Source organism: Tenrec ecaudatus, chromosome 14, assembly GCF_050624435.1.
Source record: "Tenrec ecaudatus isolate mTenEca1 chromosome 14, mTenEca1.hap1, whole genome shotgun sequence".
In the NCBI taxonomy this organism is placed as follows: Eukaryota; Metazoa; Chordata; class Mammalia; order Afrosoricida; family Tenrecidae; genus Tenrec; species Tenrec ecaudatus.
This window is the reverse complement of record NC_134543.1, coordinates 40,651,492-40,669,473: the sequence shown is the minus strand read 5'-3', so window position 1 is coordinate 40,669,473 and position 17,982 is coordinate 40,651,492. Positions and strand designations below refer to the sequence as shown.

The 17,982-nt window shown below is 46.1% G+C and overlaps 1 protein-coding gene and 1 pseudogene across 2 annotated transcripts in view; both read right to left on the bottom strand.

Annotated features, from left to right (window-relative positions):
• Positions 1-17,570, bottom strand: part of ESR2 (estrogen receptor 2) — a 49,455-nt gene extending 31,885 nt beyond the window's left edge. Inside the window, exons 1-3 of one of the 2 annotated variants that reach the window (XM_075530773.1) lie at positions 17,194-17,570; positions 14,171-14,343; positions 1,484-1,600 (exon numbers count right to left, since the gene is read on the bottom strand). In XM_075530773.1, the coding sequence (XP_075386888.1) occupies positions 1,484-1,600; positions 14,171-14,343; positions 17,194-17,555 (652 nt within the window). In that variant the 5' untranslated portion in view covers positions 17,556-17,570. The remainder of the gene's footprint in view (positions 1-1,483; positions 1,601-14,170; positions 14,344-17,193) is intronic. The other variant, XM_075530775.1, reaches the window with a different exon arrangement.
• On the bottom strand, positions 7,586-8,109 carry LOC142426070 (protein tyrosine phosphatase type IVA 1 pseudogene; annotated as a pseudogene).
• Positions 17,571-17,982: the final 412 nt, after the last annotated feature.

The window sequence follows — 17,982 nt, the reverse complement described above, 5'->3', positions numbered from 1 at the left end:
CAGAAAGGAGCGGTAGGTAGGATGCACACAGCCTCCATTAGCAACAAGTGGTGAGCATGAAGGGGAAGATCCAGGCCCTGGAGCCATCCTCATGCTCTGCCCACCGCCCACTGCCCCTCCAGGCGGTGCATCCATGTGCTGCCCATGGTCCTGAATCAGCAGCCGGCCGACAGCTCTTAAGTGCAATGAAAGTATTCTGGTCCGAAGACCAACTAACCAAATAATAAGGAAAATATTATTTAACTTCATGAAGCATTTTATTTGCAATCTCATTGTCAAAGAGCAATGGACCGCTCCCTGAGCAGTGTTTCCTGCATCAACCACACCCATGGTACATTGTCTCCAAATTCCAAAAGAAGGCATTTAGATACTTAGGAAGCCACCTGAGAAGGTAATCTTCTTATGTTTATGATTGGTCTCTCTCCATCCGGGCCATACTTAACTCAGTAACGATTACAGATCTTTCAAAGCACCCAATTTTGCTTTCCTGAAGACAATGGGTCTTTTCCTACTGGTTTTTCATTTTACAAAAATGATACAACCCCAACAAGTACCATGAATAGAACCAAGTTTGGGAAGAAGCCCCTTAAAATGTTGGGAACAGAAATGTTGCAGTGTTTGAAGGAGTGAAAACAGGTCAGGGGCCAAGGAAGGATGATGCGGAGAGAAAACAGTCAAGATCCGTGATCCAGTGAGGGAGCACTCGGGGAAATGCTGAACGCGGTGAAGGTTCTTTCTTGTGGTTCACACCAGGAGTGGACAAGGGTCAGAGCCCCAAAGAAACTGCCAGGCAGAAAAGATAGGACTTTTGCTTTACCTTTTACAAGTAATTAGTTACAAAAGGGAAAGTACGATTAATAGAGAAGAGAGTGAGTCCCGGAGAAGAGTCAAAGTAGAGGCAATGTACACACAGAAGCATGTGGGTGCACGCACGCAAGTGAACCCACAGCTAATCAGGAGATGTGAACGGGGTGTAGGCACGACTGAAGTCACGCTAATGTATTCACTTCCCCTTGTTAACTTTGTGTGTATAATACACAGGATGAAACCTAAGCTCCGCAAACTTCTGACAGTTCCATCAAGCTGCTGAGTCCTGTCGGTTTCTCCACTTCCAGAAAGTTAGTGGAGGAGTGGGCATGGGTCAGCCCACATGATGGTCTTTCTTGGCCCAAGCGTTACCCCTGGGCATTTATCAGGATTTGCTCCTATCCAGGAGTCTATTCTACTGTCAGACCACTTGCACTCTGGAATGTTCTTCCCTAACCAGGCCAAGATCGATCTCCTTGTAGCAAGTACTCATTCAACCCAACTCTGTCCTCTACAGTTAAGTCAACCCCCCCTCTCCCAAGGTGACAGCCTACCATACTTAAAGCCAATTACCACGTCCTAAGTCTCCACTCCTCTGGGATGTCTGTCCCCAGTTATCCAAAGCATCAATCTTCAGCCTGTCCCACGGGTGGTAAAAAGGGTGTGACGCACTCACCGCACTTCACCATGCCTACTTCGTAGCACTTCCGAAGGCGGCAGGCCTGGCAGCTTTTGCGCCGATTCTTATCTATTGTGCACTGATTCGTAGCTGGGCAGATATAATCATTGTGCCCTGTAGCAGAAAAGAAGAAAGGTTATTTTTACATTATTTTGCTTGAATTTCTCCCTGGACAACACTGATACCATTACCCAACTGAGGGATGGGGGCTGTCAACATCAGGTATGGGCCCAAAGGCCAAAGTCATTCCTCATCCATCATCACTGCCTTGTAAGTGAGTATTTTAGTAGCACGCTTTGTGACCAACAGGTCATTCTGTCTGTTCTTAGGCTTCTCAGGAGATCCATTTAGAAGAGGTCATTTTCTGTCCTTCCAATTCTCAACTGATCCATTCAGAACAACGGTTCTCACTGTCACGACCCCTTTGGGGGTCAAACAATCCTTTCACAGGGGTCGCCTGATTCATAATAGTAGCAAAATGACAGTGATAAAGGAGCAAGGAAAGTAATTTGATGGTTGGGGATCACCACAACCTGAGGAACTAGTAAAGGGTTGTGGCATTAGGAAGGTTGAGAACTAATGATTTAGAACGATCCCCTATTGGCCTTGAAAGCAATGGAACAGTCACACAGAGAGAGCCTGCCCCTTCAACAGTCCCACTTGTGCATGACGGAAGCAAGCTCTGATAGAGTGTTCTTTTAACAATGCCTTCGGGCTAGAGATCCATAAGGAAAATAGGTGAAGGAAATCAGAAGTCTTGAAGCAGCTTACATTCTAAACAAGGACAGAAAGGGCTCCAAACACTGCTGCTTGAAAATCATTGAGTCGAACTCCCCTCTCCTTCCTCTCTGACCTTGACAAGTACTGCCCAGGGCGGAGGGCTTTGCTCTACCAGCTGCCTGTGGGCTTGGCCGCTGGGGCTTGCTTTGATGGGAGCAAATGAGCAGTGTGAACCGTTTGGCTTTATCTCTGGAGCTCCTCAGAAGAAAACTCAGGGAGGCTCCTGTCCAAGGACAATGTAGCTGCATGTGGAACAGATCTGAACTCAACCCGGAGCCTGGAGCCAATCCTTATGCAGTAGGCAACCTATCCTTAGCAACTCAGACCCAGAAGCAAGCCTGGTCAGCCAGGCTAGAGGGGACGTCAGAAAAGAAAACGGAGAGAGGCACATGGACGTTTCTGACTACCTGCTGATTCCCAGGAATTTTCATCAACACAAGGGCGGGGGTTCTAACTTCACAAAGAGAAAACGTTGCGCTCAGTTCCATCATCTGCTTGAGGTTCACATGTTGCTTTCTCTGCTACAAAGCACAAAACAAATCGAGGGTCTCGTCGACTGTGTCGGCAGGAGTTCCACCAAGGGTCCTCACAAAACTGCAAGCCGAGGATAAGGCGGGCTTTGGTCTCTTCTGAAGCTGAGGTCTGCCTCCCAGTTCCTTCAGGTTGGTGGCCGGGGTCAGTGCGTCGTGACTGGACGGCTGAGAAGCCTGTCTCCTTGAGAGCTGTCAGCCAGAAAGAGCTCCAGCTCCGAGAGGCACTCACAGTCCCTCGGCCCAGGGTCCCGGCGGCAGTGCACCGGTGAAGGTTTTCTTTCTTCCAAGGCCAGCAGGAACACAACCTCTCTCCGGTCAGCTGAGATGGAGCCTGATAACACAACATCGTCCTCTTGTCCCGGTTTGCCCTATAATGTAACCTAATCAGCAGAAGAGCCATCTGCCCTTCGTCTGGGGTTCTGCCCATACGCTAGTAGTAGAGGTTGTGTTTTAAATTTTTTCAAGAAACAGGTAAATTATCTTGCTATTGCTTTTGTCTTCCTTTATAATATTTTTTTAATTAAAATTGTACAAGCTCAAATAGGTTTATAATCAGAAACTTGTACTTTTTCCCAATCAGGGCTGTACAATTAGATGGGAAATGCAATCCCGCAGTAATTTTCACATCGGGACCAAGCCTTTCGAGGCCTTGTGCCGAATGGCGACCTGAGTTTTAAGGCGCATCTGGCTCAAGATGATGGGCATTTAAGGGAGAGCTAAAGGGTCTCGTCTCCTTCCCAGGGTATTTTCAAAGATCATTTTACTTCAAGATGGGGTCAGGAAGTATAATAAAGTGAACATGCTACAGGAAAATAGCTTTAAAATGTCTTGTGCAAGAAGGGCTTAGAAATTGACTTCAGGTCTGGCCAAAATGAATTTGTCAGTGGGCACCCATCACCACATGTCCTGCAGCAGCTGGCTTACTGCCAGCAGCAGTCGGAGGAGCCACTCATCCACACGAGCAGAAATACGAAAAAGGTGAAATACAGAAAAATTGCGGCGGTTCTCAACCTGTGGGTCGCGACCCCTCGGGGTGGGGGTTGAATGACCCTTTCACAGGGGTCTCCTGATTCATCACGGTAGCAAAATGACAGTGATGAAGTAGCAAGGAAAATAATTTTATGATTGGGGGGGTCACCACCACATGAGGCACTGTATGAAAGGGTCGCAGTATTAGAAGGTTGAGAACCACAGAGATATAGGGAGCAAGCACACACACCAACACTCTGGTGGCACGATGGTTAAGCACTAAGCTGTGAACCGTAAGGTCAGCAGTTCAAACCCACCATACCTGGCGATCGGCTCTCACGAGGACCACAGCCTGGGAGAAGTCATGAGGCACGACAGACCCTGGGGCGCTGAGTCGGGACTGATTCGGCGTGCAACGACCTACATGGTTCTTTTAGTTAAGCTATAACCTCACAGGAAAGTGTTCTGCTTGAGTGTACAACATAAAGGGTTATTTTGTTTTTCAGGAAAAAATCCACCCCCCCCCCCAATACCTATTATGTCATCCTGGTGGTGTCAGGGCTCCGTGTTGGGCTGTAACAACTACAAGGTCGGTGGTGATCCCAATCCTCTGTACAAGCAAGATGAGTCTGTGCACCCCCCTAAAGGTTAGCCATCTCAGTGAGCCAGTCAGGGTGCAGGGTAGCACTGATGAAACATACAACTTTCCTCTAGTTCTTAAATGCTTCCTCCCCCACTATCATGATCCCAATTCTACCTTACAAATCTTGCTAGACCAGAGGATGTGCACTGGTACAGATAGCAACTGGAAACACAGGGAATCCAGGACAGATGATCCCTTCAGGACCACTAGTGTGAGTGGCGACACCGGGAGGGTTCAGGGAGGGTGGGGTGGAAAGAGGGAACTGATTACAAGGATCTACATATAACCTGCTCCCTGGGGGGCGGATAACAGAAAAGTGGGTCGGACAGTGTAAGACATGACAAAATAATAATAATTTATAAATTACTAAGGGTTCATGAGGGAGGGGGTGGCGGGAAGGCAAGGGAAAAATGAGCTGATACCAAGGGCTCAAATAGAATGTGAATGTTTTGAGAATGATGATGGCAACAAATGTGCTTGACACAATGGGCGGATGTATGGATTGTGATAAGAGTTTGTACGAGCCCCCAATAAATTTTTTTTTAATTAAGAAGAAGAATAAAAAGAGTCTCGCCGTCTCAGAATCCCTGTCGAGCAGCTCCACTCTGTCCTGTGGAAGGTCCCCGGAGTCAGAATCGGCACGGTAGCAGTGGAAGTGACACATAACCTATTATCACTCAGCTCCAAATACCAGTTAGAGCAGACCCGGAACCAAGCGTGGAATCAAAAGATCTGATTTTAATCTCCGCCCCACACAGCTCTCCTGTTTACAACCCAAGTCGACACCAAACTACCCCCAGGGTGTGGTTGGTAGGTGCCCTCGAGTCAACTCAAAGTGACCCTCTGCACAAGAGGAGCAGCACGGCGAGTCGCCACCCTCCTGCCAGTTGCTCTTATGTTTGAGGGCCCTGTGGCAGCCCCCGTGTCAATCCACCTTGCCCCGGCCCTTCCTCTTTGCACGCCACCCCTCTGCTCACTTCCCAGAACTGAAAAGCAAGGCTGTTACTTCGAGGACTGAGGCGCGCGGGCCTGGCTCAAGCCGTGATATTCGCCGCCGCCTCCCAGGCACGTGAAAGCAGCCCACTGAGCAAGGAAGGCCGAAGAAGAATCGGTGCGTTTGAAAGAGCCTTCAAAGTCCCAGGGACTGCGGAGAGAACACCCGGTCTGTCTTGGAAGAAATGCAGCCCGGGTGTTCTTTAGAGGCCAGGATGGTAAAACTTTGTCTTCCGTACTTTTAATACATTGTCAGGAGGGGCCAGCCCCTGGAGAAGGACATGATGCTTGGTACAGTGACACACAGAAAGGTCCTCCGTGCCCGGGGTTGGCACAATGGCTGCAGCAGTGGGCTTGGGCATCATAGGAACAACGGTGAGGAAGGTGCAGGACCGGGCAGGGTTCAGTTCTGTTGCACACGGGGATCCCTGGGGTTGGCTCCACCTCGATGGCACCCAACAGCCACGCAACTCCTTTACCAAGCACAATGTCCTTCGCCAGGGGCTGGCCTCTTCTGAAAACAGGCCCAAGGTACATGTGACAAAGTTTGTCACCCTTGCCTCTAAGGAGTATTCTGTCTTCTTCCAAGACAGATTGGTTGGTTCTTCTGGCAGTCCATGGTACTTCCAATATTCTTCTCCAGCACTACAGCTCATATGCTTCAATTCTTCTTCAGTCTTCAATACTCAATGTCCAACTTTCACATGCACACGAGGACGTGGAAACTACCATGGCTTGGGTCAGGCGCACCTTTAGTCCTCAAAGTAACATCCTTGCTTTTCTGGACTCTGAAGACATCCTGTGCAGATGTGTCCAGTGCAATGCATCCTTTGATCTCTTGACTGCTGCTTCAGGAGCAGTGATTGTGGATCCAAGACAAAAATCCTTGACAACTTCAGCCTTTTCTTCATTTACCATGTCACCTCTTGGTCCAGTTGTGAGAATGGTTTCTCTTTTTTTCTTTCTTTTTTGCATTTCATCATTTATTTAGATGTTTAAGCTCTCACAACTAGGTTTTTACAAGTTGGTGAACACTGACAAATTATTTCTCCCACAGAACTATAGCCACACATTCCCAGACAGTATAAATATATGGTTGAACTAACATTAATACACATCACCATTTTATCAATTACATAATAAAACAAATGATCAAGTATCCAAATATTAAGTTACACAGCTCAAAAGGCATATAAATAGTAGAGTCTGCTCAATTCATTGGCAGAAGCCCTTTTTTTGCAAGAGGTTGGAAAGAAGGTGGGGAAATCACACTTCAAGCCAAAAGTCGGTAAACAGATTCCAATTGATACGAAAAGACAATTTCAGAGATTTTTATAATTAAGAACTATTTTAGCTACAACAAAGCATCTCTACCTTTAAAAATGTTTGCTAAATTAAATAGCATATTCTACATGTTCTGCACAAAACAAAGGCAACATTTTACTAAAAATGTTTAATAGCCCCTCCCACCACATTCTTTTTTCAGGCCCGCCTTCTGTTAGATTGCACCCAAAGTGCGAACATTAAATTAATTGTAGGGATTTACTTTTTTGTTTGTCTGGAGACATTAAAGACATGTGCTTCGGTACAATATGGCTTGTTTTCAAACTGAGGTTTTTCCATAAAAGCACAAAATGACAGTCAAGACACTAATGACACCATAAGACGACTTAACACCCCAAAACAATGGTTGTGCGAACCGATGACTTTGGGAGATGTAAACAGAAGTGAACCAGCAAATAACCACTCTCGATCCTACTTTCAGTGTTTGAGATGATTCAAGGAATAAACCACGTAAGGTCTAGTGTTCATAGTTCCTGGGATTTTAAGTTCTTTGTGATCCTAAAAATACACAAATATTGTGCTGGGTATTTTGGCACCTAATCTCACTGAGTTTCTTGTATGTTGGTAAGATTGTGGCATGGGAATAGATTTTCAGGGCCGGTCAATTGGTACAAATGATAAGCACGTGTTAAATGCTGACCCCCTATGGCACCTTTGCCAAATGTCCAGGTCACCCAAACACGGAGGTTGCAAATTCTGTCACCTGTGTAGCCTGGTAAAGCCGCTTTCAATAGTCCCAATGGACACTTTCTATGACTTGTTCACCAAGCTAACATGCTGGTAAATACAAATGACAAGTTAGGTCCTGTCTCAAGTTCCACTTCTAAAGCAGTACCATCAGGCACCCGTCGATTGGATGCCACCGTTGTTTCTACGACCATTCGAGTCTTGAAGCGCAGCCGCATGTTAGGGCGACACTTCTCCAGATACAAACGCTGCTTGCTATTAAAAGCCCCATGATGCTTTTGTCTTATGGACTGTGCTGCGTCTCCGTATTTCATGTGACCTTCCATTAATGCCAGGGCAACAAGCACCGGGGCTCTCCCGAGTCCTGCAGCACAGGGGCAGCAATACAACAGCCAGGCTCTTCCCGAAACTTTATTTTTACAAAACCGAACCAGTCATCGACAATGTGGTCGGATGGTGGCTCACCATCCTCAAAAGACCAATCAGAAGCCTGATTTTCCCACAGGAGCGGTGTCATAGGTTGCTTTACTGACTCGTACGATGGTGCCCACTCCATACTTCTTACGTTCCTCTCTAAATGTATTTAAGGTCGCACTGGCTGGGTTGTGTGTAATAAGAAATCTCATGCTCTTGTATGTGACTTCCACAGGAGCTGGGGAGTTCATTCGAGCCATGTTAATTTAATTTAAAAAAACACTCAATAGGGCTAGGAAAGAACTTTTTAAAAGTGAATACAGAAATGATGTAAAGAAAATGAAGTCTACTTCAAAATACTCCACTTGGAATTCTCAGGCTCTCAGTATGTTCAGTGATGGGGAACGAGATGAACCTCCCAACAAGCAGCAGCCACTCTCCCATCCAGGAGCACTGAGGCAGTCGAAAGGAAGCGTGCTGAGGTCTCCCCATGCAGGCCAGCACTCCTGAAAATGGCTCTGTGCGTGGATCTCAAGTCAACACTTCTGTGTGCACACTATCCGCTCTTGGGGCCTTCTTGTGGAGTAGTAATGAATTTCTACAGTTCCTTTCACTGCATGGAGGTCGTGCTGTGCCTAGCAGTAATCTCCACTGCCCTTCAGAAACGCCATAAATGTGTGACCAAGAACACCACAGAAAGTAGTATGTTTACTCATTGAAGATTGTGGCCTATCATACAGCCAATGCTGAGGAGGCGGCGGCGACACAGGCAGCAGGACAAGGGGTGGCAGTGGTCTTGGGGGACGGAGGTGGCATTGGGGCAGGCTCTACCATGCAGGGAGCAGCTCCCGAGGGAGCGCTTTGCCTAGCCGGCCTGCAGAAAAGAGAGGTTTTTTCCCGAGACTTTTCTTGGTCTCTAAGTTCAGCTGCAGCCTGCTCCCTTTGGTGAGCACCTGGTACTTAAAATGCCAGGGGTACAGCTTCCAGCACCACACAAGCTACCACCGTAGGACACCCTGACAGGCAAGTGGTGGATTCTGACTCAATCGAGTGACCCTATGAGCTGCCAGTCTTTATTGACCAGACAGCCTCATCTTTTTTCCTCAGAAATGCCGATTGGCTAGAACTGAGGATCTTGTGGTTAGCAATCCAACGCCTACCAACAGCACTGACGGAGCTCCTACCCAGAGTGGTAGATCTACTGTGTCCACCACGGTCGCTATGCATCAGCACCAACTCCACAGTAACCAGGGGTGCACGGAGCAAGCAGAGGCGCCGATGGAGAGTGGGTAAATCTCCAACTAAGCAAAAGGCTTCGTTGCACCAACACTTCATAATGTGCTTCCTCCTGGAAGAACTACAGCCCGGAAAACCCCCCGGGGGGCAATTCTACTCTGTCCCCTGGGGTCAACATGACGCATAACTGGCTGCAAAGCACTCTTCCACAACAAAGGACCATGACAAGCTGTCCTGGAGTTGATGTCTGTCCGTGCGGCCATGTCAGAATCGCCCCATGCTCATGTGTTTTCGGTGGCTGATTTTTCAAAAGCACATCACTAGATCTTTCCACCGTAGCTCTGGTGAATTCTGAGAACATTTTTTTTAACAGACAAGCATATTACAATCGGTACCACCCAGGGACTATTAGAATTTCACATTTAAAGCCCAGCCTTTAAAATCTTAACAAACAAAGCAGAATTGAAGACCTATGAGCAATAGTCAAAAAGATTTTAAACCTTCTAAGAGCAATGATAAAGTTATTGTCAATGCTGCAATGAAAATGAATGGCAGAATATAACAGTAATAATTACTATTATTTCTTTTTTTCCCAACTGTTTTATTAACATACAATTCACATATCACACAATTCAACCACATTAAGAAGAGTTAAGACAAGCATCACCACTATCAGTTTCATTATTTCTGATGGAACAGAAATAGCCAAGAGTCAATGGCAATTAAAAAGAAGAAAATATCTGGAAAAACATCGAGAAATGTTTCATAAGCTACATATTTCAAAATCTCACATAATGTGATAACTACTAAAAATAACCAATTTCTTCAAAAACAATTCTTAGCTCTAACAAAATTTCCACTTTTCTTAATTTTGAGGATGGGGATTTACTCAGAATGATTATATGGTTCCAAATCCTTATGGACAAATACATAAGAAAAAACAACCAAAAATTTTTCATGGGAGGTATTTGTTCTTGGAGGTATTAAAATGTACTGTAAAATCATATGAACTACAATAATGTATTTACGCAGGAATGAAATAATTGGTCAATGAACAAAGTAAAACAGTGGTGTATATATATATATGTATATATATATATAAATACTCAATGTCTAATAATACGTAGGGTGATGTGAAATTTCTTGAATATAGCTCCTCAACCCCTATTATTGTAAATCCCATCAATGATTGGTGGGGCCATGAACACAGGTGTGTGAAGCACTCACAGAGGGGACTGGTCAGCTTTACCACTGCTCCAGGTACAAGACAGTCAGGTATCTCCAAAGCAGAGAGACAGAGCGCCGGGACCATCAAGAAATACGAACTACCAGGGGAGGGTGCATGAGAGCCCTGTCTAAAGTGGGGGTCACAGTAGGAGCACCAGAGGCCACCACACTGAGACCAAGAGGCAGAGCTGGGTAGCACCACTGAGATGATGAGGCAGAGTGGCAGGCTTCCCGGCACAACAAAACAAGGCAGACTCCAAGGAGCACGTGGTGGACAGACAGAGGAGGAGTGGCTGCTGGCGGAGAAGAGGTGCTGCTGTTGAAAGAAGACTGTGTCCGGAAGGTTTTCTGATCCTGACTTGTGCTAACTTGCTATCTTCCCTAATAAAGCCCTGGAATCACGAGCATTATCTGCAAATTCTATTTGGCCATCGCAACAGGTTATTGAACCCGGCAGAGAATTAAGAGTGCTGGAGAGGAACAATTTATGTCAAAATTTAATTTAAAAAGCAGGGCACGGGCACATCTGACCTCTGCCCTGTGGCCCTTGACCTGGGGCTGCTGTGGAGTGGGACCCTCCTCCCGACTGCAGTCAGAGGAGGTCAACGTCGCCCAGCCCCTTGTGACAAGCACAACAAAAATCAATGGACCGATGAAAAGTTCAAACTCATGAGTGACCTGGGAAAGTCAAATGGCAACCATGAGAAACCACTACAGACCCATCAGAAAAGTTCATCAATTGAAAGGATTGAAAAAAGCAACTTTTGACAAGGATGTGGAGCAAGTAGAATTCCCACACACTGTTACTGGGGTGCTAGGAATGGAAATGAATCGAGGAAGGAGACGCAGCAAGCATGTCAGGGAGCTGGATGGCAGTGGCAGTTTCAGCAGCGCGAGGGAGAAGGGCATCGTCAGAAGGTGGCGCTAAGCAGACCCCTGCAGGTGAGGTGTGAGTGGCGCTGGCTTTGGGCAGGAGTGCAGTAGGCAGAAAGAAGTGTAGAGCCCCTGAAACAAGCAGGCTCAGGATGAGAATGGGGGGCAGAGGAGTAAGGGAGGCGGGCAGGAGGGCAGCAGGGGCACGGGCCACTGACAGCACTGTGATTTCAGTCCCAGGTGAGAGGGGAACCAAAAAGTAGACAGTAGGGTTTCTGACTGCCAGGGCAGCAGAATCCTGGCTGCGGAGCAGCGAGGAGACTGTGTCTGGAGGTACTCTGGTGGCTTGAGATAAAAACAACAACGCAGCATCTTAAAGGGCATATAAAATGCATGCTTTTAAGGGGAAAATGTTACGCTAGAACCTAGTTAAAGTGAATTCATGCTCTGTCCACAGCAAAATACCGATTCTCAGGGGAAATCTACCTAGAGGGTGCCAACAACAAACCACTGAAGAGTACAAAGGAAGGATTTGAAGATTCAATGGCCATCAGACCTTAGTTCTTCCCGCCCCGCAGGTTTAGCGGAAGGCCTCCCTCTCCCCTTGTTCCCGTCCTGGCGCCTGGCCTGCCGAAGGAAGGAAATGAGAAGGCAGAGAGAGATTGTCAACTGCCACCCAGTTACAGGCTCAGGGTCACACACGTTTCAGGTAGAGAGATGTTTCCTAACAACCAAGAAGGGTTTCTTCTTATTTTATTAAAAAATCATTTTATTGGGAGCTCTTACAGATATTGTAACAATCCACCGTTCAATTACATCAAGCATAATTGTACAACTGCTTCCACCATCAGTTTCAAAACATTTTCTTTCTTCTTGAACTCTTTGATATCAGCTCCATTTTATCTCCTTCCCCCCCAGGGACCCTTATTACTATATTATTATTTTCCCATATCTTACACCATCCGATGTATCCGTTCACCTACAATTCTGTTTTCAGTTCCCTTCAAGTTAGGGTTATACAGTCATCAGTATATCAGTTCCCCCTTTACCTCCTCTCTCTCCATACCCTCAGGGAATCATTACTCCCATTACTATTTCTAAAGGGTTTATCTATCTTAAATTTCATGCATGGAACGATCTTAATTATACAAATGAACATACACAGGACTCACAAGATTAATGAGGTAAAACTAAGACCAAAATAGTAGGGGGAGGAAATATTAAAGAACTAGAGGATCGTTATGTGTTTTATCACTGAAACACTGCACCCTGGATAGATCATCCCTTCCACGTGGCCCTTCTGTGAGGGACTGTCCAACTGTCTTACAGGTGGGTTTGGGGTCTCCACTTTGTCTACACGTCAATTTGATTGCTTGTTTTTTAATTTCTGATACCTATTCCTGTTGACCCCTCATGATCACACAAGCTGGTGTGTTTCTTCTACGTGGGCTTTGTTGATTTCCTGCTAGATGGCTGCTGGTTGAACTTCAAGTCTTAAAGACCCCCGTCACTATGTTTTAATATCCGGGCGTTATCAGCTCTCTTTACCAAACTTGCTTATGCGCCCATTTTGCCTTCAGCAATTGCGCTGGGAAGCTGAGTATCAAACATTGCCACATTAGTAGGGCCGTTATTATACTGAGGTAAGATTTAAGTAGAGGCCCAAAGCCCATCTGCTTCCTTTAGTGTATTTACACACACATATATATTCTTTATATATTTATATACTTATATATGTTTGGACATATCCATGTAATTTTTACTTTATTATTCTTTCCTCGTTTTCTTTTTTCCTTTCCTCCTGCCCCACTATCATGTCTACCCATCGTTCACCTCTCAGTGATCCTCTCGGATCCACTTCAATGGATTAAACATGACCAGGAACACTACACCCTTCTCACCATCAATTTTAGATTCCTTGCTATCCCCCTGTCCCTGTCGTGATTGACCCATCACTCCCCTCCCCCCACCTCCTCCTTTCCCATGCCTCCTTGGTATTGCTTATCCCGCCTCTCTTGGTGACTGGCTTTACTGGGTCACCAGTTCCTGTGGGAAATTCTAAAAAGGATTCCCTGGATGATGTAGATGGTTAGGAGCTGGACGCCCAGCCGGGAGACCCTTGAAAGATAATCCTCACCTGCTTCCGGTAGGTCACCTTTGACAACCTTCTTAGGAATTCTACTCTGCACACATGGGAGGCACCAGGAGTCTGGATCGCTTTGGCAGTAGCAACAATAAAACCCAAACCTACTGCCACGGGGTCAACCTGGCTGGGCCATGCTGCTCAGTGGTCTGGTAGTTCTGCAATGAGGATACGGTCATCCTCCATTTCAGACAATGTCTCTTTTCACATAACCGTCTCGTCTTTGGAACCTAACCTGGCCCGTAGATGAGGAGGGGCACAGTGATGCTCTCTTCCTCTGTCTGCATGACTGTCAGCAGGCCAAATATTAAACTTTGGTCACAGAAAGAAACAATCTTTTTCACCCCTAAGGAGTGTCCTTTTTCCCCAAGCTCGACCTCCCTGAGAGAGCCCTGGTGGCAGAGGGGCTACAAGTGGAACTACGATCCGCAGCATTAGCAGTTCGAAACCACCAGCAGCTCCTCGGGTTAAGACAGGACTTTCTATTCCTATGAACAGTTAGTTTCAGAAACTCACAGGGGCAGTTCTACCTGGGTCAGTATTGGCTGGATAGCAGTGAGTCCGGCTGGGGTTTACCTTTCCTGGGCAATCATCTCCTAAGACCCCTGCATGAGAACCACGCAAGCTGGGCTTCTGGGGGGAACGTCTACAAGGACAGAGGGCGGGGCATTGCCCCTGAAACAGTGCACCCCAGCCCCCAGTCATCTTCAACCACACATGAGCCCCAACAGCTGCGTTTGAGCACCAAACCGAGCAGTGGAGACATCTTGCCAGGTCAGCCCTGCCAAGTTGTTTGAAAACACCAAAGGAAAACTGAGGAAGCAGCTACGATACTCTTGTACCTTGAATGCTCCTTTTAAAAAAGGCCTTACATCCTTCGCACGACCAGACTCCGTAGTGGTATCCTGAGGCATAATCGCTGCAGACGGCACAGAAATGGGCGTCCCTCCTGGAGCCTGGACTCGTCACGGGGCTGGAGCAGCTGCTCCCACTGGCCTTCCTCTTCAGTGTCCCTCTGGGGGAAACAAAGAGACCACCACCCACCGCTCACTGTCAGAGAACCGAAAGAGGGAAAGGGAACTTCGCGGACAACAGCAAAAGCAGGAACTTCGCGTAATTCATCTTCTTTGCCATTCGGGGTTCATGATAAATACAGTCTCGGAAATCTTAGAAAGCAGAGCCGTAGTAACGCTGTCAGAACCATCGAGAGTCACAATGTGGGAACCATAAAATAAAAACTTCACTGTCACCAATCCACTTCTGCCTCCTAGTGATCCTATAGGACAGCGCAGAACTGTCCCTGGGTTTCTGAGGCTGTAAAACTTTATAAGGACAGAAAGTCGGCTCTTTCTCCCATGAAGCGGCTGGTGGTTTCCAACTGCTGCCCTCACGGTTAGCATCTCAATGCATAATCCACTACACCGTCAAGGGTCCTTCCGCTACGTGAGTTTCCATCAATTTAGGTCAGTGCAGGGCTGGCGAACTCTGGCAACTATGGAGAGCCTGGTATAGCCACTGGTAATTGTAAAATAGACATTCAAGAAAGAAATGACCGGGGAGGGTCATAAATTTTTAAAAAGAAAAAAAGTGACCAAACAGAACATGGCCCACAGGTCAGAACCACATGTGGGTGGTCCCTAGAGTCAAGAGGAAATTATCTCTGACCTCCCCCCCATACAAACCTGACCAGCTTGTGGGTACATCCTGTCCATTTCTGAGAAAGGTCTAGAATGAAGAGAGCCTAAAAGACAACAGGTGGACGCTATGTGACATTAAGGTTCACTTGGATGAATACACAGGCAAGACACAGAGGAGCGGAAGAGAGACAGAGATGATGGGTGAGGGAGAAACAGTAAGCGCTGTACTGATAAGGCTTTGAATCACAAAGCTCCTCAGGGCAGAGGCAAGAAGTTTCACAGGGAGTGGGGGGGCAGCCCAGTAAGGAAGGGTTGGAAGGCATCAGAAACACACTTGCCTAATTTTGCTTGAACATGCTGCTCTGGTCAAAAAACAACAATGGTAGAGGCATTAATGATTTCTTATGGAAAGAAACTATTCTCAAAAACTCACTACCACTGAGTCAATGCCAACTCATAGCAACCCTGTAGCACCGGGTAGACGGCCTCTGTGGGTTTCCAAGACTGCACATCTTTTGAGGAACAGAAAACCTCATCTTCCTCCCTTGGAGCTGCTGGTGGTTTTGAACTGCTAACCTTGTGGTTCGCAGCCCAACACACAATGCACTCCAGCACCAAGGTCCCTTGAAGGTAATTACACTACAGTGTAATTTGTCCAAATATGAACAGACCTTAGATGAGCGTTCACATTCAGAAATAGATATCTTCCTATAAAGGCCAATTGAAAAATAACATCTTTAAATTTTTACCTATCACTTTTGTGCTTTCTTTTCTTACCAAGAGCTGTGTGTTTGCTTTTGCTTTTATTTCCAAAACTATTTTGTTGGGAGCTAATACAGATATCTCTTTCAATCATATCAAGGGGTATTGTCCAATTGCAACTGCAATCGGTGTCAAACACTGTCTTCCTTTTTGAACTCCTTAACATCTGTCCCCCTTTTCCCACCCAGCCCCACTGTACCCCCAGGAGCCTTTATTCTACTTGCTGTCTCAATAGGGGCTTCATCATAAACATGTTTTTTAATAAAAGAAGAAATACTGAAATGACTGTACAATATTACTTTATCCATTTTATAACAACACTCAAAAGTACTGGATTTCTGTATGGATTGTGATAAGAGTTGTATGAGCCCCTAATAAAATGTAAAAAAAAAAAAGTACTGGATTTCAACATCTAATATGCCACAAGTGACTTTTATCCTGAAAATAATTTTCCATAAACATGATATTGTGATTTCACTGTGAGATAAGAAGACTAATATAAAAATAAAGAACTCTCATGACAAAATAATAATTTATAAATTATCAAGGGTTTAAGAGGGAAGAGGAGTAGCGAGGGAGGGGGATAAATGAGGAGGTGATACCAAGGGCTCAAGTAGAAAGCAAATGTTTTGAGAATGATGAGGGAAACAAATGCACAAATGTGGTCGACGTAATGGATCTATGTATGGATTATGACAAGAGTTCTATGAGCCCCAAATAAAATGAATTTTTAAAAGATTATAAAGGGTAATCAATGTTACTGCTCAAAAAATAATAATAAAGAGCTCTTTTTCAAACCTAAGTACCTTCATCAAGAGATGAATTCTTCTCAAAACATCTTTCCACAGGCCTAACCTTTTAATGAGAGCTAGACTACTATTAGGAGAAAGACAACCTACTACGCTGTGAAGAGTCACGTCCCAGAAAGCTCCAGGGGCAGTTAGGTCTACCCTGTCCTACAGGTCACTCTGAGTCAGCATGACTCAGGGGCAGAGAGTTGGAGCTGAGTTTGAGCATATCAGATAGATCTGGCGGATCAGTGGACTACACAGTCAGAGGTTTGAATCCACACCCCATTCCACAGGGGAAAAGATTTAACGTCTCAGAAACTCAAAGGGGCGGTTCTACTCGGACCTACTGGGTCCTTGTGAGTCAGAATCAGCTGGAAGGCAGTGAGAGTGAGATTCTCAGAGTAAAATAACGCCTCGTGTGGTCCAAGCCCGCCAGCTACTCTGCAAGAGCAAGAGGCGGCTCTCTGCTCCCATAACATTCACAGCCTTGGAAACCCCAGCTAAGGGAGCTGTGAGTTGGAATCGACTCAATGGCAGTGGGTTTGGTTCCCAGGTTAAGCAGTCTCTATGATTAATAAAGTAAAGAGCTTCTATAGAATGTATCTCGTCATTAAATCATAAAGTAATTTTCAATGGTGGCTAGGGGTTATGATTCAGAAAGAGGACTGGATTTACCTGTTCACAGATAAGGTGTGTTCTAATGATTTTGCTTCACCCCACGGGCTCTTCGGAGGTTCAGCATATAGAAGCGAAGGCTGGCAGTGGATGGCTAAAGGAGAGAGGTGCCCAGGGGTTGGCCACAGCACATTTGGGCCCATGGCCTGTCGCCCAGGTTCACCTTCCGCGTTACTGGCACTGTTGGGGATACTGTAATTCATCACGGCGGGGCTGTAGAACGTCATGGCTGAATATTCATGATGGCTCTCTAGGTAGGAGGAAGGGAGATAGATCGGGCCGTGCTCCAGGGGCAGGGCCGGCTGACTGCAGTTATAAGAGACAGGAGAGTTAAGGCTAGACGGTGAGTTTTTGATATCCATGTCTGGAACAGGTAATAGTTGAGAAAACTCCTTATGAGTCGAGGCACAAAGGGACATTAGAATGTTCTCCAAAACCTCGAGGCAGGAGGCATGGCTGGAAAGAAGAAAAAAAAACCATTAGCGTCTTCAGGTGAGTGTGACTTTTGGAAGAGTTTAAGCATTACTTTTATCGTCAGGGTTTACATTTCAGATCATCATTTTTGTATTCATCAACAGTTTATGAATATTCATTTAAAAATGCACACACATTCAGAGGAGCTTGCAAATATAAGCAGAAAGATGGAGATGAAAGTATTCACGCAGAAGGTAAATGGGAGGCCCAGAGGTCTGACTGCCGGCTTCATTCACTTCTGTGGTGCTCTTTTTTTTAACCAGAATAACTGATTAGACATACTCTCCCTCCTGTGTTTCCTGCCTCCGTTCCTCC